This window comes from Panthera leo, chromosome D4 (genome assembly GCF_018350215.1).
Source record: "Panthera leo isolate Ple1 chromosome D4, P.leo_Ple1_pat1.1, whole genome shotgun sequence".
Taxonomy (NCBI): domain Eukaryota; kingdom Metazoa; phylum Chordata; class Mammalia; order Carnivora; family Felidae; genus Panthera; species Panthera leo.
In genome coordinates this window covers 63,341,100-63,366,274 of record NC_056691.1, presented here as the reverse complement: position 1 = coordinate 63,366,274, position 25,175 = coordinate 63,341,100, and the positions used below count along the sequence as shown (strand labels likewise).

The 25,175-nt window shown below is 41.6% G+C and overlaps 1 protein-coding gene across 5 annotated transcripts in view; it reads right to left on the bottom strand.

Annotated features, from left to right (window-relative positions):
- Positions 1 to 25,042, bottom strand: part of RNF20 (ring finger protein 20) — a 29,383-nt gene extending 4,341 nt beyond the window's left edge. Inside the window, exons 1-19 of one of the 5 annotated variants that reach the window (XM_042912836.1) lie at positions 24,355 to 24,605; positions 23,684 to 23,838; positions 20,636 to 20,708; positions 18,466 to 18,633; positions 18,199 to 18,346; positions 17,866 to 18,048; positions 14,092 to 14,210; positions 10,576 to 10,722; positions 10,098 to 10,175; positions 9,785 to 9,904; positions 8,506 to 8,685; positions 7,449 to 7,584; positions 7,004 to 7,125; positions 6,249 to 6,619; positions 4,932 to 5,049; positions 4,215 to 4,364; positions 1,368 to 1,580; positions 406 to 531; positions 109 to 249 (exon numbers count right to left, since the gene is read on the bottom strand). In XM_042912836.1, the coding sequence (XP_042768770.1) occupies positions 109 to 249; positions 406 to 531; positions 1,368 to 1,580; positions 4,215 to 4,364; positions 4,932 to 5,049; positions 6,249 to 6,619; positions 7,004 to 7,125; positions 7,449 to 7,584; positions 8,506 to 8,685; positions 9,785 to 9,904; positions 10,098 to 10,175; positions 10,576 to 10,722; positions 14,092 to 14,210; positions 17,866 to 18,048; positions 18,199 to 18,346; positions 18,466 to 18,633; positions 20,636 to 20,708; positions 23,684 to 23,838; positions 24,355 to 24,357 (2,751 nt within the window). In that variant the 5' untranslated portion in view covers positions 24,358 to 24,605. Of the gene's footprint in view, positions 1 to 108; positions 250 to 405; positions 532 to 1,367; positions 1,581 to 4,214; positions 4,365 to 4,931; positions 5,050 to 6,248; positions 6,620 to 7,003; positions 7,126 to 7,448; positions 7,585 to 8,505; positions 8,686 to 9,784; positions 9,905 to 10,097; positions 10,176 to 10,575; positions 10,723 to 14,091; positions 14,211 to 17,865; positions 18,049 to 18,198; positions 18,347 to 18,465; positions 18,634 to 20,635; positions 20,709 to 23,683; positions 23,839 to 24,354; positions 24,606 to 24,754; positions 24,775 to 24,868; positions 24,883 to 24,905 lie in introns of those variants that run through there. The other 4 variants (XM_042912837.1, XM_042912840.1, XM_042912839.1 and 1 more) reach the window with 4 other exon arrangements.
- Between the last annotated feature and the right edge of the window lie 133 nt (positions 25,043 to 25,175).

Sequence of the window (25,175 nt, the reverse complement as noted above, 5' to 3'; positions counted from 1 at the left end):
GCAGGAAACGACACACATTAGACCAATGACTCTTCATAACATGGGTCATTTCAGAGCTCAGGAAACACCTAAAAAGGTGAAATGTAAAGAAAGTATAATCACTCTTACCTGGGCTCGTTTGAAATTGAACATGTCCTTTTCTTTGGTGACACTGTTCTCCACAATCTCATCCTGAAAATCATGTAGCTTCTTCTGAGCCAATTCCAGTTGTGTTTTGAGGTCATCTGCAAGCTGGGCTGCCTCCATCGCCTAGGCGGGACGTACAAATCACATCACTTCATTGCTAGTGAGGCAAAACATTAACCCAGTCCAAGGAAGAAAGTGAACCTGTAATTTCATCAGTGTCCTACTTATTTGCTCCTGAGACCAATCATCACTTTAGATTACAGAGTAAAGCAATCATACCTTGCGTTTATTCATCTCTAAGGCTTGAGTCCTAAGACCCAGTTCCTTCTCCCCTGTGCCAATGTTGCTTTGTAACAGATGCTCCTTCTCTTCCAATTTCCTTACTACCTGTAACTGAGCATCAACCTTTGAAGGAAAAAAAAAAAAAAATCAGATTTTTAACAAATACGAAAAAAAAAATTAACTGACTAGGTGCCGTTAGGCCTACGAAAAGAGTTTGTTAGAAATCTCAAGCCATCACTGTCTTTACCCATGAACCCTTCAAAAAGCATGCAAGACTACAATAATCAAAAGCTTCACTTTTCATGCAAAAAACAAAAAAACAAAAAAAATGCTGTTGATGATTCAAGCAAGAGTCTAAGAAACCACTGAAAATATTCTTCTCCAAATTGCCAAGAACAAAGGAAATTATATTTCTAGATATTCATCTCCTTCGGCCATACTAACTCTCCATGCCTGGCGATTTACATTAGACCACATAAACTACAGCTCAAACAAAAGCCCAGGTGTATCATTTTCAGAATGGCTAGAAGTTCTAAAGTAGTCTTTCTCTTGAAATTCACACACAAAATAGAATAAACACCAAAGGGTAAAAAGTAAAATCACACACCCGCGAACCCTCATCCCAACATCCAGAGGTAGTCAGGTAACCAGTGATAGTTCCTCACACAGCCTTCCAGAGAATTTATAAAATACACAGTACATACACACAAAGATGTACACATTTTTAACACAAAAGGAAAGGAAAATAAATCAATAATAACATTTTCCATATTAGCAGATCCACATCTGTTTTAACAGCTATACTGTACTCCTTTGCAGGGATGTATAATTTATTTACCAGAATGCTAACAAAGTACATTAAGTTGGGTTTTTTCTTATTAAAAAAATGCCACAATAATCATTCTTTAATGCATGAAGAAAGGGCCCTACTTCAACAGAATTCAGGAAAGCCGAGTTACCTGAGTCTTTAAAGTCAAAACCTGGTCAGCCAGCTCCTCCTTCTCTTCTTTAAGTAACTTGTGGATCTGATTGGACTTAATACGTTCTGACATGAGCTTGAAATTTGCATCATCCTTCTCCCGCAACTGCTGCATTAAACGGATATTCTGCTCCTGCATGTCTTCAAAGGCCTGGCCTGTAACATCCATCTCAGAGAGGAGAGCCTCTTCCTCCTAAAATATGGAGAAAGAGGGGTGCCCGGGTGGCTCAGTGAGTTGTGAGTCTGAGCCCCACGTCGGGTGCAGAGATTACTTAAAATCTTCAGGGGTGCCTGGGTGGCTCATGTGGTTGGGCCACCAGCTGTTGATCTCAGCTCAGGTCTTTATCTCATGGTTTGTGAGATCGACCCCTGCATCGGGCTCTGTGTTGACAACATGAAGCCTGCTTAGGATCATCTCTCTCTCTCTCTGCCCCTCCCCCCCAGCTTATGCTCACTCACTCTCTCAAAATACATAAACTTAAAAAAAAAGGTAGACAAAAACTATACATACTACAATCTAGCAAACTGATCAATTAGCAGTTGGTTACAAGAACTTCTCTCATGATGAAACCTCACATTTTCTCATAGTTTTCCACCACTGTATCGATTTTAACTACAGAGACTTTCCAGTAGTACCACATAACAATCTGACAGGTGAATAACAGTCTCTAAAAATATTTTTCACTTACATTTGTTATTATAAAACTTTTTTTTAATGTTTATTTATTTTTGAGACAGAGGAAGACAGAGTGCGAGTGGGGGAGGGGCAGAGAGGGAGACACAGAATCTGAAACAGGCTCCAGGCTCTGAGCTGTCAGTACAGAGCCCGACACGGGGCTCGAACTCACAACCCATGAGATCGTGACCTGAGCCGAAGTCGGACACTTAACCGACTGAGCCACCGAGGTGCCCCTACATTTGTTATTATAAATGAGACTGGACATCTTTTCAGATGTTGAAGAACTATTTGTATTCTTTTCTCTGAACTAGCCAGATCTTTTGCCTATTCTTCCACTAGGGTGTTGGGTTTTCTTCTCTATCATTTTTGGAGACTTTTCTATATAGTAGAAAGATAAGCTCTTTTGTGCTAAGAGTCAGAAATATATTTTCTCTGCTTATCATATATCTGTTGGCTTTGTTAATAGTGGTTTCTGCCACGTAGAAGTTTCATGGGTTTTCATAAGTCAAAATTATCAATTTTCTTCATATTTTTTACTTTTATTAATAGTTAAAAAGGTCTCTTCCATTCCAAATTTATAAAGGAATTTGTTTTAACTCTTATGGATTAATTTCTTTGATATTTTATCTGTGATCCATCTGGAAATTACCGCAGTATACAGTGTTCAAGTACATATCCAACTTTTTCCCAGTATTATTTTGCTTCTTTCTGCCCTGCCACATTTAGTAGTCTTTCTTTTCCCCCACTGACGTAAAACTGTATCTTTGGCACATTTTTATGAAATAGCCATGTTACTCTGGTCTATTTCTGGACTTTCTATTCAGTTCCAACAGTCTATTAGTCTCAAGGTACTTTATCTACTGAAACTTCATATTTTTACATCTGATAGAGATAGGAACTGCCACCCATCAACCCCACTGCTTTTCCTGACCTTTCTTGTTTACTTTTCCATACTTTTAAATCACTGTTTAAAAAATAGTAATAAACATAAACATATATATAATCTGTCTAGTACCAAAATAAAACCAAAAATACTGAAACAAAACCAAAAATTTAGTATTTTTCTTGGGATATTAAATTTACACATTAACTTAGGCACGATTAACATTTTTAAGATAAGGTATTCTATATAAAACACAGTATGCCTCTCCACTTGTACTAGAACCTATAGCAGTACAATTTCCTGATAGTTTTTTTCTTAAAAAAGAGCAATGGAGACAAATTGGCAATCAACAGATTTATGAAAAGCCAAAACCCCACTTTTCATAGAAGAAATGCATATGGGGGGGCGCCTGGGTGGGTCAGTCAATGGAGCATCCAACTTCAGCTCAGGTCATGATCTCATGGTTTGTGGGTTTGAGCCCCTCGTCGGGCTCTGCTGTCAGAGCAGAGCCCACTTTGGATCCTCTGTCCCTCTCTCTCTGCCCCTCCCCCACTCACATTCACTCTCTCTCTCTCAAAAATAAACACTACAAAAATTTTGTAATGCATATATGTTCTAATAAAGTTCATCTTCTCAAGGTACTTAATAATCAAGTCACCACTAAAACCACTTCACTTTGTCATTTTGCTATCTCTTAGAAACAGTGAAGCTGTTCCTCACAGTGAACATACATGGTTTTTCCATCTTTGGTTATCTTTATTACTCAAAGTTAATATAATTCCTTGAGACTTAAAAATAAATATACATTCATGGTGAGTAGGGGAAAAGTCTCTCCAGTTCTAGGGCCCAGAGGACAACCACAGTTAACATACTGGTTACTTATTTATAACCTATTTGCGGGCATGTTTTTCTTAGTTTCAGATATTTGTAATCATAATGCATATAAAAATTTATATATCTATTTTTTTCATTAATACTCACTATATCCCTGATTCCGGATCAGCAGAGGAAGGACAGATGCCCCAATAAACCATGTCTGAACAACTGGCTATCCATTTGAAAATAATAGGAAATTTCCTGCCTCACAAATATGTAAAACGAAATAACTGAAGAATGAAACACTTCAATGTAAAAACAAACATATGTGTAGGGTAAAAGACATTCACAGAAAGAAAAGACTAGAATGAAAGCGCAAATTTCACTGTCAATAACTTAGCCGTCAAGCAACATTTACTGAAAAACCTAACTAAAGAGCGTGCACCCACCTGCTTGGCCATGGCCAGCTTCTTCTGCAGGTACTCTATCTGCTCCTCCACTGCCCGGATCTTCCTCAAGGCATCCTCATCAGCCATCTTCTTATTCTCCTTTTTCTCCTTATCCTCTAGATCCCGGAGTCTTTGCCTCAGGTCTTCCAACTAGAGAAAGTAAGGAATCGCACACACAAAAAGAAGAGGCTATGATACAATGTCAAAGTTCAGTTAATCCCGTGCACAGATGGAGGGCCCCAAACCGGGAAAACCTTGGCCAAACCGGGAAAAGAGACAAAGGGTATCCTAGTGCACCCATCACACTTCACACACTTGTACACGCACCGCTGGTGAGGAGCACACGTGCACCTTCCTTCGGGATGGTGGCTCTCACCATTTGTTCTTAAGGCCCCCAAATTTTAAGAGAATAAGACACTCTTCCCAAAAATAACCAGAGAAGAGACTCACCGTAACAATGATTTATATGGGAAAGAGGTACTAAAAAAGTCTGAAAAGGTTACTCCTATTCCCAGAAATTCTGATATACCTTACCACCTAGTGGAGAGTACAGAAATCTATTTTATTTTAGATGGTCCCTGAAAGGGAAGAAAATCCTGAGTTTTAAACACTAACTTTAAAGATGAAGAAAGAAAACTATATCCTTCAGAAATGTGAAGGAAAATCCCACAAATGAAGATTTTAACCAGAATGACAGGTAATGGCAGACTAGATTACCTCTGCCTTAGACTTCTTCTCAGCTGCCATTAGCTGAACTTTGTCTCTCTGTTCCTTTGGGGCAGAGCGGTACATATCTAGCAATAGTTTCATCTCCTTTTGGCTCTCCTGTGCCTTCCTATGAGGAGGGTGATAGAGGGAGGGGGATGGTGCAATGAGAAAACAAAGGACATCAGAGCAAGGGAATTTTGAATTGAGCAAAATATTTTACAACAGTTCTATGTACACCTTACGTCACAGATCTAAAAGATAAAACTTTCACACAGACCGTCAGGAGACTTGTGGATACACTCAGAAACTACAGAAAAGCAAGCTGGATAATGGAGTCATTTCTCCCTTCACACCACGTTCTCCAACATAAAGTTATAAAATACATGCCGTGGCCCTAATTAAATAGGCAAAATTCTGGTGCCCCACTCTTAGAAACTGAGATTTCTAAGGTCCAGAAACATATTTTAAAGAAGTCATCCAGGTGATTCCGATACCACACTTAAAAAAAAAATATTTGCCTTAAAGCAATTAAGAGGAAGGAAGGAAAAAAAAAGGGGAGAAAACTAGATCTGATAGTGGACTGATTAGCCATCAGCTGAAGGCTGAAACTTCCACCTCTTACTAAATTATCAGGCCTCTTACCTATATTTTTATATACCAAAGAAGTTCAAATGTTTTGAGCACAGTTGTCCTTCAAATCCAAGTATCAGTAAAGGAACAACCACAACCATTGGGAGGCAAGGAATAACCAGATCTACCAGATAAAGTATTGGTTATGCAGGAAGAGAAGGGGCGGTATGTGACATTACGTTGGGTGTTTCATTAACCACAAGGTTCGTCTTACCATTTCAACGCCTGCAGGAGTAAACCTCCTAAGAAATCTCTTTAATGATCTGATACATACACAAACCAGCTAACTGCCAGGCAAACAGATCAATATTGCTCAAGTTACAGTGATACAAACTCAACCCAGTATAATTTAAATTAAAATTCATGCCGGCAAGCTGCCAGTAATTAGTTTCAATAATTCTCATGAGTATTACTTAAGTCATGACACACTGCCCCTTAATTTGGAATCGTGAAGAATGAGGCTACAGCTGCAGCGTTTACGGAGACCCGACCACTGAACCTGACTACATGGTAGCCCATGCAAGCCACCTGGGCTGTACACTTGATCAAGAACTGAGATCATAATTAACTGTGCATTTAGTTACACCCAAAATATTACAATGATCTGTAAGCCAGGCCATCAACCCAACATTTCATGCATGATGTCCTAACCCTAGCTTCTGAGTCAGAAACCGATACTTCAAATTCTGTTCTTACTTGAGTTCAATCTTCAATTGTTTGATAACTTCTGCTTCCTTTTTCCTTCCATCATCATGTTTCCCTTTCTCTTTGTCCTTAGCAGAGTCTCTTTCTTTTTCTGACTCCTTCAGTTTCTGCTTCTCTCGTTCTCTCTCCTTTTCCTTCTCCCGCTCTCTTTCTCGCTCCCTCTCTTTCTCCCTCCTTTCTCGTTCTCGCTCTTCCTCATCCCGTTTGGACTTAATTTCGTTGACTTCCTCCTGAGATGCCTTCGATGCAGAGGACTGGGCAGATAAGTCCTCAGGATCTTGCTTCAGCTCCGTGGGCTCGTCCTTCGGGTCCTCAGTACTAGACTGAGACTGCAGGAGGGCACTGCCGCTGCGCAGGCGCGTCTGGGGGACAGAGGCAGAAAGCAGCACATCACCTGTGGCAGCCACACTCCTCTCCTCACTCAAAACCAGCTCTCCGGGGCGCCTGGGTGGCGCAGTCGGTTAAGCGTCCGACTTCAGCCAGGTCACGATCTCGGTCCGTGAGTTCGAGCCCCGCGTCAGGCTCCGAGCTGATGGCTCGGAGCCTGGAGCCTGTTTCCGATTCTGTGTCTCCCTCTCTCTCTGTCCCTCCCCCGTTCATGCTCTGTCTCTCTCTGTCCCAAAAATAAATAAAAAACGTTGAAAAAAAAAAAAAATTTAAAAAAAATTTAAAAAAAAACAAAAAAAAAAAAACCCAGCTCTCCAAACTCAACAGCAAATCACACTCATTCTGCACTTCCTGGTTACCTTGTTCAGGTCAGACTGGGCTTCTCTCAACTTCCGCTTATACCTTAGGACCTCCCCTTTCAGCTGGTGATTGTGATTCTGGAGGCTACTGATGAGGTGGCGCATCTCCCGGTTTATGGGGCCTTAGATACAGCAACAGCAATGTTAGGAAGAACTCTGATAAGGAAAAAGGCACAAGGATAGAAAGCGCAGTACCCATCAGGGACCTCTGAGAAACTGGGAAAATTACCAAAAGCAAGATTCCTTCTCAGAAGAGGAAAACAAAACTGGCCAATCTTAAAAAACAAACACCCAGGCTGTGAGCCAAAATGAATTACAGTGATTTGATTTAAGGTTCTTTGGGACACCCGAGCCCCATTCATACCAACAAATCCAGGGAACCACATTGTGTTTTTCAAGGAAGGCGCTTGCATCAAACCGCAGGATGGAGCGAGAATAATTATACCTGCTTGTTCGTTGGCAGCAAGGGTCTGCTCAAACTCTATCCTCAGCATTTCATACTCCTTGCGGACCTGGGCCAGAGTATCTTCCAGCTGGATCACTTCGGTCCTCAGCTTCTTATGAAGACTAACCTCATCTCGCTACACCCAGAAAAAGGACCCAATCAAAAATTCTTATCAAAATGTGAAGACATCATATCCTGTTACTAGGTTTCTTAATTTTGACCGATCTAAGAAGAAGAAAAGGATCTACTAGAAGGGATTACTCTGAAAAGTTCCAACTCAGTCGATATTTAACGAGCACCAGGCAGCTACAAAGACTGATTTGCAGACTGGCAGGATATTAAAGAAATAAAGGACATGCCTCCTCACTCTGAGAACGTAGTCATTTACTTGGAGTACTAAACAATAAAACAGTACATAAACATATGTAAGGCAAGACATATTAAATTCGATTCTTTTGGCAGACATAGAGTAAAAGACCAACTACTACAAACCTTACCTTAACGACTGTGGAAGATACAGAAGCGAACACGTGAATAAGCTGCCTTAAAAAAAAGCATTCACATTTGCCCTTGCATGTCGTAACGGCTTGTACGTTGGCCCTCGCATGCTAGAAAGGCTTGTAAAGTGAGGCAGCTTCCACCCACTTCTCTCTCCCATTCACATAAGGCTCTAGCCATTCTACACTATTTTTAAATCTGCTCTTTTCACCGCTGGAAATGCCCTTCTCCTATTTTTTTCTATCAGCAAACTTAAGATTCACAGTTCACTTTGGCAAGTGGAATCAGGAAGTCTCCACAGTCAAATGAGATGCTCTGTCTCCTTAATCACTGCCTCTCCTGGCCATGCCTCTGTTGTACCTGCATTCTAATGGACTATACTCTCCCCACCAGGCTGTATGATCTCTCACGGCAGGATGCCCACCATCTAGCAGAGTAAAGACCTATGGCCCGTCTATACATGTTTGCTGGAGGAGCAGTAATTGCTTGCAAGGGGGAAAAATTATAAAATTTATGAGGCAGGAAAGCTGATGCGCAAAAGACAAAGCTGGGCTGCTACCTCGATGAGCTCAACTTGGCGCTGGTGGGTCCCCCTGGTGCCATGCAGCAGAGTCCGGGCCTCGTCCAAGTGCGCTTTCAACTGTAGGCTCTCGTTGTACAGGACGGAGAACTGTGACTGCATACAGCGGTATTCCGGAGTCTCCTTAACCGCCTCTTCCACCGCACTCCGCAATTCCACCTGAGGGGCCCGAAGACAAGTCAGAAGCACAATCTAGCGTCTGTGCCCCACACACTAGACAGGAAACAAAACCTTATAGTGATGTCCTGTGCGACTGAGACAAGCTTTATGAAGATTCTGGATTATATCTCCACTCTTCTAGTTCTGTAAAATCTGCATCAAATTAAACTGTCCAGGAGGTTAACACCAGGGACCTCTAGTCTCCACCCAAGAATTGTTTTAATTGATATGTGTTTTACACTGTGTGTCAGCCTACACCCAAGGACACTAGAAGAGCTCTCTGAAATCTGTCAGATGTAGAGACACGGAAAACCCAGGATGTTTGTTTTTAACACATAATTGAGAATTTCTGTCATTAACTTGTTCTCTTTATTAACAGTCTGAGAGATATATTTTGACATTGTATCAAAAATAGTTAGGCTTCTCTTAAGCAATGGTTTGCTTGAATTACCCAAACACTTCAATTAATTTAAGTCAGGTTGTTTTTTTTCTGTTTTTTTCACTTCAAACATCTTTATTCATATATTTACCTAGAAACAAGTCAAATTGTAAAAGACACGTGGCTATGACTGAAAGAGGGGTAGGAAGACTCTTAGAATTCACTTTCTTTCCTCAAGAACCCGGGAAGAGAAAATTTTAACAGGCATGTTCAAAAACCAACAGAATCGGTCACTGATCGTTTCTCTGCTCTGGCGGCTAGAAATTGCACAGGCAAACCGTGTGACCCACATTTTGCAATTCCTAACACGTGAGCAGCCTACCCTACTATAGTATGTACATGCTCCTTGCATATATCTTGTATACAAGCCCCATTTTGTAAACTCCATTTTGGATCATCACCTTAGTTTACCCTACTCCTCATTTTTCTCAACAATTCCTAAGTTAGAGCACTTTGATTCAGTCTATATATCTTTGGAAGTTGCTTGAAATCCTTTGCAGAGCAAGGAGGGGGGGGTCCAAATAGTAAGTAAATAAGTAGACCCACCAACAAAACTTACATCTTCCTCTTCCCTCATAAATTATGAGAGCTCACCAGTACATATGTGAGTTGATCAGCAAAACGTTTCATGGTACTGCCTTTCAGAGACGCATCTCCTACCTTCAGCTTTTCATTTTGTGTAGTGACCTCCTCGAAGTCTTGCCGAAGTTTCTCCAGCTCACAGTGACGGTTCTGAGCCAACTCTTTGTTCTCCTCAAGCTCTGCATTCATTTCCTCAAACTGGAGAAAAGAGGAAAATCACAAAATAAGCATAAAAAAGAAAGAATTTTTAAATCATTCCCATTCCTAAGCTTCCACCTTCACTGATCCATTCTTCTAGCAAAACCCCATTGCCTCTCGTAAACCCCTAAGTACCTCGCACAACACCTGACACTAGGTAGGAAATGTGACCTGAGTGAGTCACTGATTTTACCTTCCGGGCATTGATAGTGATTGTGCCACCATAGAGACTGCTCCCCGCTCCATAGACCTTATAACCTTTCGAATTCACCTATAGGAAGGACAAAGATTCTTTAGTGAGAGACCCTAAGATTTTAGTCTGATAACCAAAGCACTTTCAAAAGAGTCCATTGTGTCCCCAGGTATTACTACCCAAGTCCATCAACCCCTTTTTTTTTTTTTTTTAACATTCATTTTTGAGAGAGACAGAGTACAAGCAGGGGAGGGGCAGAGGGAGACAGAGATACAGAAGCCAAAGCAGGCTCCAGCACCTGAGCTGTCAGCACAAAGCCCGACGCGGGGCTCGGACCCACAAGATGTGAGATCATGACCTGAGCTGAAGTCGGACACTTAGCCAACTGAGCCACCCAGGTACCCTGAAGTCAGTCCTTTCTCAGTAGACTCCTTAAAAATGATTCTAGTCTCTAAACTATGACTGAAAGAGCACTTGCCCGTTCTAGGACTTCTGCTAAGTGTCGGTTGAGTCGCTGTTCCCTCTTTCGGATTTTGTCAATATCCCACTGCAGGTCATCGATCATGGACTCCAGGACAGAAACTCGTGACTCAGCTGTCTCCACTTTACTCTGCAACTTGGAGAACTACATCCCAAAGACAGGCATTCAGAAAAATAAAGCCAAAAAAAGACCAAGTTAGGAAAGGAATGCCTTACATCACTACTGTACATCCCAAATCTCACAAAATTAACCCCTGCTTATGTATCATTATAGACGAAACTGAAATAGAGGATGCTTTACCCTCTTTCCAATGCATGAGTATAAAAATGAAATCACAGATTCCTTTAACCGTTCCGGGTCAGTTACAATCATGAAAACTGTAAAGGTCTCTAAGAACTCTCACTCTCATAAGGGAAAGACCACTTGGGATGCAACAATTTTTCTACTTCTGAGAAGCACCAGTTCCTTCTATAGACCACAAACCATCAGAAAATGTGTTATCTTTAAAGAAGCAAATAGTAACTTCTTTGATTTTACCAAATATTTTCAGAGATAAAAATTCAAATATATATTCAGAAGACAGCTATCTTTGCTCCCAACTTTCCCTTTCCACATTCCCACAAATGATAAACCAAAGGGAATGAAAGGAAAATGTCCATTCTCTTTTTTAAGCTGACCTCAGGGAAATCTTGAACCAGACACTCTAAAGATACAAAAACCTGTTTTTCTTTATTTGGGCACTTTGCACCAGCTAATGCTATTTTTATTAATTTTATTTTTTTAATTTACATCCAAATTAGTTAGCGTATAGTGCAACAATGATTTCAGGAGTAGATTCCTTAATGCCCCTACCCATTTAGCCCATCCCCCCTCCCCAACCCCTCCAGTAACCCTGTTTGTTCTCCATATTTATGAGTCTCTTATGTTTTGTCCCCGTCCCTGTTTTTATATTATTTTTGTTTCCCTTCCCTTATGTTCATCTGTTTTGTCTCTTTAAGTTCTTCATATGAGTGAAGTCATATGATATTTGTCTTTCTCTCACTAATTTCACTTAGCATAATACCCTCCAGTTCCATCCACGTAGTTGCAAATGGCAAGATTTCATTCTTTCTGATTGCTGAGCAATACTGTATTGTATATATATATACACACATCTTTATCCATTCACCCATCGATGGACATTTGGGCTCTTTCCATACTTTGGCTATTGTTGATAGTGCTGCTGTAAACATTGGGGGTGCATGTGTCCCTTCGAAAGAGCACACCTGTATCCCCTGGATAAATACCTAGCAGTGCAATTACTGGGTCATAGGGTAGGTCTATTTTTAGTTTTTTGAGGAATCTTCATACTGTTTTCCAGAGTGGCTGCACCAGCTTGCATTCCCACAGCTAACGCTATTTAATACTTTAATTACAATGCTATCACATGCTCGCGTTAATCTACACATAACCTTTGTACTGGTTGAAAAACATGTCCCCCAAAATCTTTGATATTCCTCCCATCAAGAGGTGGTGGCACTGTCTCCTCCCCCTGAATCTGGGTCAACTTTAGTGACCCAATGAAAATGATGCAGAGGCTACATCTGAAAGGCCATGCAGGTTCTGCTTTATGTTCTTGGGACATTCATTCTCTGGAAGACGACAGCTGGCATGTAAGAAGACCAACTACCCTGAAACTGCCACGTGGGAGAGGCAACATGCAGATGTTCCAGTGAAGAGCCTAAGGTGGGCTCCCACCCAACTGGCAGGTAATAGCAGCCAGCCACAAGAGCCACTGTGGACATCAACTCAGTTGAGCAAAGCACTGTCTCTCTCCAGCTTAGTAATGCTAAACGAGATTGGTAAAGGGCCAGAAGATGTGGACCTTCTCGTTTTGGTTGTACCTAGTTTATACCTTAAACATGACAGAAAGTTATTCTATTTCTCCACTACACTCCAATCTAATTTATAAGCACTGCTATACTCTAACCCTTTTGAAGGCTGATGAGGATCTACACATATCGATAAACTTCCCAGACGATTCTCATACAAGCAGCCAGCATGGACCCTGGCAATGGAGTTTACAAAACAAGGGCATAATAAAGAACATGGGCTCTGAAGTAAAACAGACCTACATCCGAATCACACAGTTCAATTACTTTGTCTGTGTGCTCAGAACAGTTACCAACCTCCTTGAATTTGTTCCTTAAGAGCAAGATAGGAGTTGTCTGACCATCAGAGATAATACTCATCAAGTGCTTAAGTGCTAGTCACTAGGGAGATGTTAACTACTAACCTACCAATAAGCGAAAGAATTGGGTGGTCAAACTAAAGTAGGTCAAATTTCAGCAGAATATCCTTTGAACTAAACCAAAATGATAATCAGGACTGGCAGAAAAATCTTTTAAGGCCTATTATCACTTTACCTCAATCACTGTGTGTGTGTGTACGCACACGCACACAGAAATAAGTAAATACCCAAATCTTGACACAGTTTGGTCGTGGCACTACGCGTACCCAAGTTTGGCTGGGAAATCCACATTTCTCAAGCTCCCAGGATACCATCAATATAGTAGTTCGTACTGTCCATTCTCAGATGAATTTCTACCAACCCATTCCTCAGTAACATTGCACATGATCTTTTTTATTTGGGGTAATTCGTTATTTGGGAATTTGGTGCATTGTTTCACAAAACCTCATATGATGGTATTTCTTCTTAAAAACGAACACTGTACACTGCTAGGAATTTATCCAAGGGATACAGGAGTACTGATGCATAGGGGCACTTGTACCCCAATGTTTATAGCAGCACTCTCAACAATAGCCAAATTATGGAAAGAGCCTAAACGTCCATCAACTGATGAATGGATAAAGAAATTGTGGTTTATATACACAATGGAGTACTACATGGCAATGAGAAAGAATGAAATATGGCCCTTTGTAGCAACGTGGATGGAACTGGAGAGTGTGATGCTAAGTGAAATAAGCCATACAGAGAAAGACAGATACCATATGGTTTCACTCTTATGTGGATCCTGAGAAACGTAACAGAAACCCATGGGGGAGGGGAAGGAAAAAAAAAAAAAAAAAAAAGAGGTTAGAGTGGGAGAGAGCCAAAGCATAAGAGACTGTTAAAAACTGAGAACAAACTGAGGGTTGATGGGGGGTGGGAGGGAGGGGAGGGTGGGTGATGGGTATTGAGGAGGGCACCTTTTGGGATGAGCACTGGGTGTTGTATGGAAACCAATTTGACAATAAATTTCATATATTAAAAAAAGGAAAAAAAAAAAAAAAAGAAAAACGAACACTGTAGTATCTGTTTAACAGAGGCACAATCGAGAAGTATTCAATTGTTTTCTCCCCTTAATCTTTCCTCTTGATTTCTCAGAACTGGTTGCTTTGGCCTGCCTTCGTGCTCTTCAATATAAAAATAGGCTTTCTAGAGTCAGATGAACCTTTGAAGCATTCAAAATTCCGAGTCAATGTGTGCCACAGGCCACTAGAAACTATCATCTGTCCTTTCTGGTCAAGTACCTCCTGAGACATGGTGCGATGCTTCTCCTGAAGGAGGTCTGTCAATTCCTGTAGCCTCATATTCTCTTGAGCAAGGAAGGAATTCAGCTCCTGCACCGCTTCCTCCACTATCAGATTATCTGAGGGAAAAGAACTGCCCTTTAGTTTAGCATCTATAGTGTCCAATTTTAAAACTGTGCATCCCACCAAAATATGAACACGCTCCCTCACTTTATTTTCCTGAAAACCTTTAAGAAGTAGGCTGGTTTTTATTATCTTTATATGACTAAGAACCCAGAGGTTAGATGACTTGCTTAAGGAAATGAGCCAAAGCTGTGCTTCGGTAGAGGATGACACAGAGCCAAGATCACCTAACTCCCATCCTTTCTGTAAAGTCAAATGTATTGAGAGAAGAAATGGAGGGATTCTGTAACTCTATTCAGATAAGACACAATCACTAAAAAACTGCATTTTAGAATTGTAGACAAGATAGAGGGATCTGTAATCAGTGTCAGACTTAACAGCCATAAAATTCTATCTCATAAGGCTATCACAAATTCCTATTAGTGAACACCAACATGAAGCATCTCTGTTGGGAGGAAGAAGGGGGACAGAAAGTAGCAATTTCCTTGTTCAAATGGGTACCTATAGAATCATGAAGAATAAAGATAAGAGCCTAGAATTACTTATCATGTTCTGGAATACTATGCTAGGGGCACTCCTAAAGCTCAAAAGCCAAAAGGTACACTACAATTTACAAAGAAAGTAGATAAATTTATAGAACTTATTATACCAATTAACATGTTTGGAGACAGTTAACAGGAGGAAAAATTGTGCTTTCTCCTACTCCCTACCCCTTGGCATCACTCAGAAACACCATACAGAACAGGCTGGTCATGTGGTGGTTTTTGTGGTTTTCAACCAAGACTGCCTTGGTTGAAATAGGCCTAGAATCACCTGTGGAACTTTAATTTTTTTGTTTGTTTGTTTTCTAACGTTTATTTTTGAGACAGAGAGAGACAGAGCATGAACGGGGGAGGGGCAGAGAGAGCGGGAGACCCAGAATCGGAAGCAGGCTCCAGGCTCTGAGCCATCAGCCCAGAGCCCGACGCGGGACTCGAACTCACGGACCGCGAGATCGTGACCTGAGCCGAAGTCGGATGCTTAACCAACTGAGCCACCCAGGCACCCCATAATGATTTTGGGAACTTTAAAGATTAGATACTTCACTAGGGCCCATCCATCCCACACATAGTAAATAAGAATACCCATGGGCAGGGCCAAAAAAAAAAAAAAAAAAAGTATGCTCCAAAAGCTCTTAAAGTGAACTGATTCATAACCCAAGAACTAGAGGCTAAAATTTACTCCTCTTAATATCCTAACATACTTAGAACAAGGCCTAGAATACAGTAAGAGCTAGATAAACACTTAGTGAATTAACAAGCTGACAATTGCAATTCCTTTGAATCAAGGATAAAATAAACATGGGGAGAAATGAACTGACAAAAAGGTACAGTTCATGCTACAATTCATCCTTTATGGATCTTTATCCTTAGAAAGTTCAGCTTATCAATGGCAATTACTTTTTATACTATAAATAGCTCAGTAATTTGTAATTTATAATTAATGTTTTTTAAAAATTTATTTTGAGAGAGGCAGAGCATGGGCAAGGGAGGGGCAGAGAGAGAATCCTAAGCAGGCTCTCTACCACCAGTGTGAATCCCGATGCAAGACTCGAACTCAAGAACTGTGAGATCATGACCTGAGCCAAAACCAGGAGTTGGATGCTTAACCAACTGAGCCACCCAGGCAGCCCACTTACAATTAATGTTTTTATTTTTTAACTTAAACTCTACCTTAAAATGCATGCCAACAAAAATAATTTTAAAGTACTGCTTAATATACTACTCATTTTAGTTCCTTTTTAAATACAGCAATTATTTTACTTGACATTCATTCACAAAGTCAAGTTTAACACTGGCATAAGCTCTCCATATGGCATATTATCTGCGTGTAACACGCATATGGTATGCACCATCATGCATATATATATGGTTTACCGGTGTGGCCTATTATTAGGATTCAATCGTACCATCCAACTACTCAACCACAACCAAGGGAGAAAAAAGTAGCACCCAGCTCAGTTTACATTAGGTATGTAACTATTACCAGATACAGTGCCAGACAGACACTGGAGAAACAAAGAAGAGTAAGCCAAAGCACTGCACCAAGAGACAAAGTCTAGCTGGGAACCCAAAAGTAGATGGAATATATGAATACAAAAGTCTGGGAGGACATGAACCACATTGTTTACAATGGTTACCTTTGAGAAGGGAGATAGGAGGACTTCTATAATTTCTGATTTGTGTATTCTAAAACTGTTACCCAAATAATAAAATACATAATACATACAGACTTATGGGAAAGTAAAAGAAACCCTTTCCCAAATTTTCACAAGTCTTTTACATGCCTCCTCTTTTAATTCTGTTGATAACTTAGCCCAAGTGTCCTTAAAAATTACAAAGTAATAAAATTCTTATTTGCCAGCCCAATCGCTCAGCATCCACTACATTCAACACATTACTTTCAGAAATGAAACAATAAACACCTTAATAATAGAGAATCAGAAGTGCCTCGGTGTCTCAGTCAGTTAAGCATCAGGCTCTTAATTTCAGCTCAGGTCATGATCTCACAGTTCATGGGTTTGAGCCCCATGTTGGGCTCCACACTGTCAGTGTGGGATATGCTTGGGATTCTCCCTCTCACTCTCTCTCTTCCCCTCCCCCACTTGCATGCTCTGTCTCTCTCTCAAAAATAAACATTAAAAAAAGGAAATAAAATAAAGCAAAATAATAATCAGATAAATTAAGGTATTACAACTAGACCAAGATTATTACTGAAAATGTAAAATCAGGGCACTTAAGATGCAACCTAGCTACACAAATACTTTACTATACTGTACAAGTCTCTGCATTAACACTGACTAGTAACATAATTATTTCAAATGGACCCTTTTCCAACCATATAATATTCTCTTTTTTCTTTTTAAACACAGAGATCATCCAACAACTCTAAAACCTAAGCCAACTCTTTTTGAAAATATTAGAGATAACAGAAAAAAAACAATAAAAAGAATGTATTAAAACTGACTCTTTGAAGTGAAAGTTCACTATCTAGGGGCGCCTGGGTAACTCAGTTGGTTAAGCATCCGACTTCAGCTCAGGTCATGATCTCACAGTTCATGCCTTCGAGCTCCACATCAGACTCTGTGCTGACAGATCGGAACCTGGAGCCTGCTTCAGATTCTGTGTCTCCCTCTCTCTCTGCCTCTCCCCCATTTGCACTCTGACTCTTTCCCTCTCTCTCTCAAAAATAAATAAACAGTAAAAAAAATTTTTTAATTCAATATCTAAAACAAAAATTTTTTAAATTACCAATATTTAAAATATTTAAACTAAATTACTATCAGTAATAAATCAATAGCCAGAAACAGAGCTACTCCTTAAAAAATCAAATTAATTCTACTACTTTTAAGTATTTTATTAATAGAAAGTATCAGAATGAAGCTTTCCTCAGCTTCTTACAGGACTATCACACGGCTCAAAATATGAAACACTTGTAAAATACTAACTTGCTGCAGCAATGGCATTACTGGTATTACTGGTAAAACTGGAGATTAGATTCCAAGGAATTTAATTAAAATTAAATACATAAGTTTGCAAACTACAAAGGAGCATGCAAAGTTGAGCTCTTATTCCTCCCACCCTGTTCCCAGTCTCGTGATTCTTGCCTCACCTCCGCTGTTTAGCTTCCGCGACAGGAGCTCTACTTTTTCCTGTAATTTATCATAGACAGTCACAATCTGGGACACGGCTCGGCGGGAGGACTCCACACGCTCCTGCAGCTGAGATTCCATTTCTTCACTGGAACTGCTGGCCAAGGTAGCGAGGAAAGAGAAAGCTGGCTCTTGCCCTTCCCCTGAGGATACAGGGGGGAAAAAAAGCAGCTGTCAGCATTATAAAAGTGCAAGTATCAAAATCCTTTTTTCCTCAAATGGAAAGCCTGAAAGCCAAGATCTACTTTAAAACCCCAGAGCATGTAGTGGTAGAATCCACCACAAACACTCGCCTCTCTCTCGGTCATCTTTCCGTTCCTGATTGCTATCAGAGTCTGGTTCTGGTTCCGGCACAACAAGGGCTTTTCTTTCTGTGAGGAGATCTCCCAAACCTTGCTCCAGATCGTAACGTTTAAGGATGATACGGATGTTTTCATCAAACTGAAGAAAGGGAGGTACAGTCATGAGAAAACAGAAGAGCACAACTTTGGAAGTGAAGGGAATGCAAAGGAGAACTAAAATGCTCAAAAGAAAATCTGAGTAAACAAACAAGTAGCTACCTGACTCCAGTACCGGTTGACAATCAGCAGTGAGGCATCATCAGTGGCCTGTCTTCGTTCCAGTTTTTCAATGTGCTCACGGAGTTCATCTTCAATGGCCTGCCGTTGATCCAGCATCTCTGCCAGCTTGCGATTTTTGGTTTGCAGTGTTCGAATGTCTAGCTCCTCCTGCCCCACGAAACCAATCTTATTAGTCTCCACAAAGAAATTAGGCAAACCAGCTGTTAAACTCTACCAGGTCATATTTGCTCTGACCAAAGCTATTCATTTCTTAAATCTTACAACAAGTAATTGGATAAGAAGTAGGAACAGAAGAAATAAAGAGTCTATGATGACGATGGGAAGGAAGAATGACACTAATATGCTAGAACTTGGACCTCACCCACCTCATTGTTCTCTTCACATGGATATCGACAAAGTACTGTGAGGCTCCACTGTCCAGCTAGATCACCTTCTGCCCGGATCAACACTGCCATCTATCTCCTCAGCACTGCCCCCTCACTCATCCAAGACCTTGGCACCTGGGTCGTTCTCTGTCCCAGTCCCTGCCACTATGTCCAGTGACAATACACACACGGACATGTAAACATGCGGACCAACCATCTAATCCTCCAGCATCCAGGCTGCATTCTGAATGCCTTAACTCTGGTGATTATCTCACTCCCTGTGCTTCAGCCACCCATTTCAAAAGCCGCATCTTGGACTTCTGTCATTATCCGGAACTGTGCCACAACTGAAATCTTAAATTCCTCAAATAAAACCCTATCTTTCCAGGTACCTCCTATCCTTATCCCCATATACCAGTTTTCATCTGGATCTCCCAGAATTTTAAATTCTCTCCGTTTTCCTCGTTGGTCCCTTATCTCCACTATCTTCCACACCCTGACCTCAACTTGCGCTCAGGATCCCATTCTCTTCTGTTTCCGCAAAAATAGAACTCCGTCAATAATTCCACACCCCTCTCAGGATCTTTAATTTCTCTCCCTAGCTCCTTCCCTAGGACAAGTTGGGGTCTGGAGGTGGGGGTGGTGGAGGGTGGGGGAGGACCCCAGGCAAAGAAACAGGATTGGAGAGGATTACATTTTTATCTTACCTAGGAATTAATGAATATTTCAAAAAGTAAGAACTGTTTATGAGAACACCAATTTCTTGTTTTGCTTTTATTTTCTCTTGTATTTTGATTAAAATATTCTTGACATGCCCAAAGAGTCAACAGTTTCCCAACTATACCAGTTCATTAATACTATTAATAAATGAAATCCTCGATCTCTTCACTGAGCACTCCTTTCCCCTTCTTGCTCTGATAGCGGGATGAGAATACTGTTTCCCTGCAGTTTCTCCAGTACCACTCTGGGCCTAGAGGCAGGTAGGTACCCCTTTGCTCTCCACTGCCACTTTCAGCCCATTATCCCACCTTCCTCCCTAAAACCTCCTAGCTCTGCAGCTCGTGCCACTGGTCTGCCCCACCTGCCACCCTGCCTTGCTGCACTTGTCTAGAAATGCCCAGGTCACTTCCCCACGTTTCCTGAAGATTTAGCACCTAGCTTATTATCACTCTCCAATGTTACTCCTATCATAGTCCTCACTGATTTCCAATTCCCATATAGATGATCCTTCCTGTATCTCAAATCAAGTCACTGACCTCCTCTCCTCCAATGATCTTGTCTTCTACCTCCCTTGGCCACCAAACTCCCAGTTATTCTTATTCTTAGCCTGATCTGTATGTGTATGCTCTCTGTAAGCTCAATTTCTCCACAATTACCACCTACTTTTCCAGCTCATGCTCTCTAGTTTCCTGACTCCCACAATTCTTCACCTCCCCCAGGATCTACAATCCATTGCCCCATAACTTTCCTGTCCTTCACTCCTCTCACTTCCTCACTCCCTTCTTTATTGGCATTAAATTCCACAATCAGTCAATATCATGTCTCCCATAACCTTCTCCTTCCTCATCTTTGCCTAGGAAAAACCCCACCCCTGGTAACATCCAACTCTCCACTACTCCAGGCCTACAACCATGCAGCTGAACATGAATAGAAGACATAAAGCACCATGCTGCCTGGGCTGACTTTAAACTCATGATCACAGAGTCAAGTAAGTCCTCAGTGCTGCCCAGCAACAATACTCTATCTTTCTAGTCCGTTCCCTCTTCAAGATGACTACTTCATACCTTCTCCTGTCTCTTCAAACCTTCAACACTTCCTCCCCCATCCTCACTCTCAGATGAGGCGCTTCTGATTTCACTGAAAAAAAAATAGAAGCAATCAGAAGAGAATGTCCACATCTATCTCCCACAACTGCAGCTACCAACCTACCTACATCTGAACTCTCTGCCTTCCTCTTTGTTGCTACGGATCAACTGCCCCTGCTCCTAGTTAAGGCCAGCCCTCCTGTTGTGCATTATATCACATGCTCTTTCCCCTATTGGTGGAAATCGCACCAGCAACAGTCTCCTCTGCTACCCCATCAGCTTAATCCGCTCTACCAAATCATTTCAATCAACATGCTCTAATAGCTCCGATTTTAAAATCAAAACAAGCTTCCCTCAATCCCACATTTCCTTCTAGCTAATGCCCCATTTCTTTGTCTTGCTTTACATCAATACTCCTGCAAATCATTGGCTCTGTCCCCTTTTCCTTAATTCCTCTCCTTCCTCTCCTATTCTCTTAAGCTCACTGCATTCAGGCTTCTAGCACCATCACTCCACAAACAAGATTCTCACTGAGGCTCCTGAGAACCTTCTACTGCTAAACCTAATGACTCAGTCCTCCCTTTACCCAGTGCTCCCCTTACTCAAGCCATCAGCAGCACCTGAGTAACTCCTTCCTGAAATACTTTTCTTCATTTGGCTTCTGGGCCCTCACTCTCTTGTTCTCCTCCTACTTCATTTTCTGTCTCTTTGGTTAGTCTCTTCTCATCTCCCTGACATGAAAATATCAGTGTTCCAGGGCTCTGCTTTCAGAGCCTAGAGCCTCCAGTCTCACGGATTTAAATACCTCCTACATGGGGTGCCTGGGTGGCTCAGTCACTTAAGCATCTGATTTCGGCTCAGGTCATGATCTCATGACTTGTGAGTTTGAGCCCCGCATCAGGCTCTGTACTGACAGCTCGGAGTCTGGGGCCTGCTTTGGATTCTGTGTCTCCCTCTCTCTCTCTGCCCCTTCCCCACTTATGTTGTCTCTCTCTCTCAAAAATACATAAACATGAAAATAAATACATACATACATACATACCTCCTACAAAATGATGACTCCCAAATGCTTTAGCCCAGACCTCTCCCTAGACTACAGATGACTGTATCCAACCACCTACCCACTCAGAGGTCTATGAAGTATCCCAAACTTGCATGTCCAAAATCAAACTCCTAATTCATCCTCCGCAGCCTCCCAAAAACTATGCTCCTCTCATACTACTTCCTAGCTCAGTATGTGAACAGTCTGTACTTCCAAAATTCTGGGATCTCATAAACTTCATCCAATCCATCGGTAAATCCTGTCAACACTACCTCTACACTACAGTGACCCAAGGCACCATGATCCCTCAGCAAAATGACTGCAACAGCCTTCTATAGTGGACACTTTTGTGTCTCATGTCATGTCCTGTCAGCCTGCCAGACTTCAGCACAGCCTTGGTGGACAGCTCCATTAGCACCACCAGTGTTCCGACTTAAAGCACACCTAGAGTCTTCATTTTTTGTTCCACACAATCTCAGCTGGCTCACTACAGCAACCTTGAAGTGCAGAGGAAGAGTTATTGCCTTTAAGGGCAACCTTCAACCAACTGGGGCAGGAATCAGTGGAGACAAGCCCCAGTTCCCCACACTTAGAGAGATGAAATGGGAAGAAAAGGGAGAAGCAACAAGGGAACAATTCTGCTAACTGAACTTCTAGCCCTTGCTCCTCTACAATCTGTTCTCCAAGCTAAGTCAGAGCATGTTACTCTCCCACTTAAGACCTTCCAATGACTCCTCAATGCCTTGTGGATAAAGTCCAAACTAGGATGTATCCTCTCTGCTTCCCTTAGAGCATGTGGCTATTTATCCCTATGAACAGCACATATCCCACTGATACTAGAACACTGTTCTCTTGTCTGTGCCACTTTACAAACTGAAGTCCGACAGCTGTCCTCAGGGTAACGCGTAGTGTCTGGCAAATCACAGATGCACAACAAATACTTATATTTATTGAATTAACAAATGTCCTTGGGATGCATGATGTGAGACAGTGCTTAGACAAAATCACCTCCTGGCAGCAGTATGGAGTACCTGAATCGCTGACAGACTCAGAAATGACACTTCATCAACAATTTACTCTGAACGTTCCCATTATTCTCTCTATCCTGAGCCTGAATTCAAAAAAGTAAGAGATGTGTTTTATAAGCTATGCAAATGCAAAGCATTTTAACACCATACCCCCATCGCTGAGTTCCGGAACAGACTCCTGATCTAGATCCAAACCTATTATAGTGAGCTTCTGATGTCTAATGGACATATAACATTACTATAAGCTTCTGATGTATAACAATCTAATGAAACGGTCAACTCCCTAAGAGCAAGGACAGTGTCTTACTTTATTCACCGTTATATTCATAATATCTAGCTCAATAATTATTAATAGCTCATATATAGAGTACTTACTAAAGTAGAGGTAACGTTTTAACTCTTAACAGAGACTCTTTCATTTTATCCTCTCAACAACCCAATAGGTGTGCACTAGAATTACATTTACAGACATGGAGAAGAGGCACAGGGAGGATAACAAAAGGCCATGCAGCTAGGAAGTGGTGAAGCTGAGTCAATTCCAGGTAGTCTGGCCTCAGAGTCCTATCCTTCACCACCCTTCAGTGATTTTGCTACACTGCCTCTTAGTAACTAGCACCGAACTTTTCAGTGAATGAAGAATGAATGTACAGTTTTCCCACTGATAAATGCATATAATCAATTTGTATCAAGCACCACACTCTCCAGAGACTAGAAGCACACCTCTGAAAATAAACATCGAATGTTAATATATCTCTTTTCAGAACTCACCACCACATCACGTCACCTACTTCTGGCTCTTTTATTTCCCTCTTTTCCAATAAATTTCTCTTCCATAAATCTATCTTCCATAAGTTTTCTCTTCCATAAAAAGCCTTTCAGAAGGCTTCCATAAATTCTTACTTTCAGGTTGCAACTCAGAAAAAAGAAGCACACTCTCAAAGCCCTGTTTCCACATACCGTTGAAGAGACACCCCCGAGCTTAATTGTCTCCACTGTGGTCCCTGAATCTTCAACAGCTGTCTTCTTCTCCGGAGGCATGGATGTGCCAGGCTCTCCAGCTGCTCTTTTATTTCCAATTCCGGACATCTTGACACCAGATGACAGCAGTTTTCCTGGAGAGGGGGAAAACAAACAAACCAACAGAAACTTAGGTAAGATATACAAAAAGAATAACAATAAAGAGACTATCTATAATGTAAAACCTAGCAATTTTCCAGCCAGCCTTTTTAAACCTAAATCCATTCATTTCATACCAAGCAATACAATCCCCAAACTCCTCTTGGAAAGAAAAAAGTAAATTGTAGAGTAAGAGTCAGGGCTGAATTTACACAACTACCTATTTCTAAACAGAATACTAACAAATAAGACAATGGGCAAAGGATGAAGAGACTGGGGAAAATGCCAGAAATTTCACTTCCTGAAATGCCAGAATCAGAAAAATAGTTTGATCAGGACAGGAACTAATTCTATTGTGCTGGAAAAAAAATCACAGAGCTGAAAGACACTTGGGAAATATCTGCTAAATCATTAATATTGAATAAGTCATGTATCATCTCTGAGACCCAATTTCCTAAACCAGGAATTACCGTGCCTCTTACAAGGCATTAATAAGTCTAGAAAGAACTTACCATAATGTCTGACACGAAGAACTCACTCAAATACTAGCTCTCTTTTTTATATTTAGTTTCTCCCCTATTCCCAAATGTTCTCCTCGTGATTTTGTGCAACCCTACAGAACCTAGATCTGAATGTGAATCACAATTCTACCTCTTAGGGAGCCTTGCGTTGCCCTCAAGGAATTCTCCAAGAGCTTCAGTTTCCTCATATGTACAGTGGAGGCGAACAAATATTCTGTCTACCTAAACTGCTTCCAAGGGTTTCAGAGCTCAACGGAGGAGAAATGAACGCTAAGACACTTCGCTACTTTAGAAAGCAGCCCTGCCATCACCAAGAGTACACACTACTCTGCTTCCAATTCAAACTCCAGGAGAAAGGGTATCGGTGGCAGTAACCTGAGTCGGACCTCACCTAGATAGAGAGGAGACTAAGGAGCAAGACAAGGACCCCAGCCTCCCGCGCACCCAATTGCAGGCCCAGGAGAGGGAAACCCCAGAGCCAGAGACGGCGGAGATTCCCAAAGACCTGCACAGTCCCGCAGCGCCGTTAGCCGAGATCTCACCTAGGTTCTTCCAACTCGCGCCACCGGGGAGTGGAACTCAGGGAAGTTATTCACCAGGGTCCGTTCTGCAGCACCGCTTCTCACCCCTGACCCGCAGGCGAGGACCCATACAAGCTTCCGGGGGGCGGGGCCAGGTAAAGGAAGAAGGGAAAGAAAAGAGGATGTCGCTTCGACCCGGCCGGGCGGAAGTGACGCACCGCGAGGGCGCCGAGCGCCCGGAAGTAAGAATAGCGTCTGTAGCAACACGAAGCGGCTGGGACCTCCGGGTGT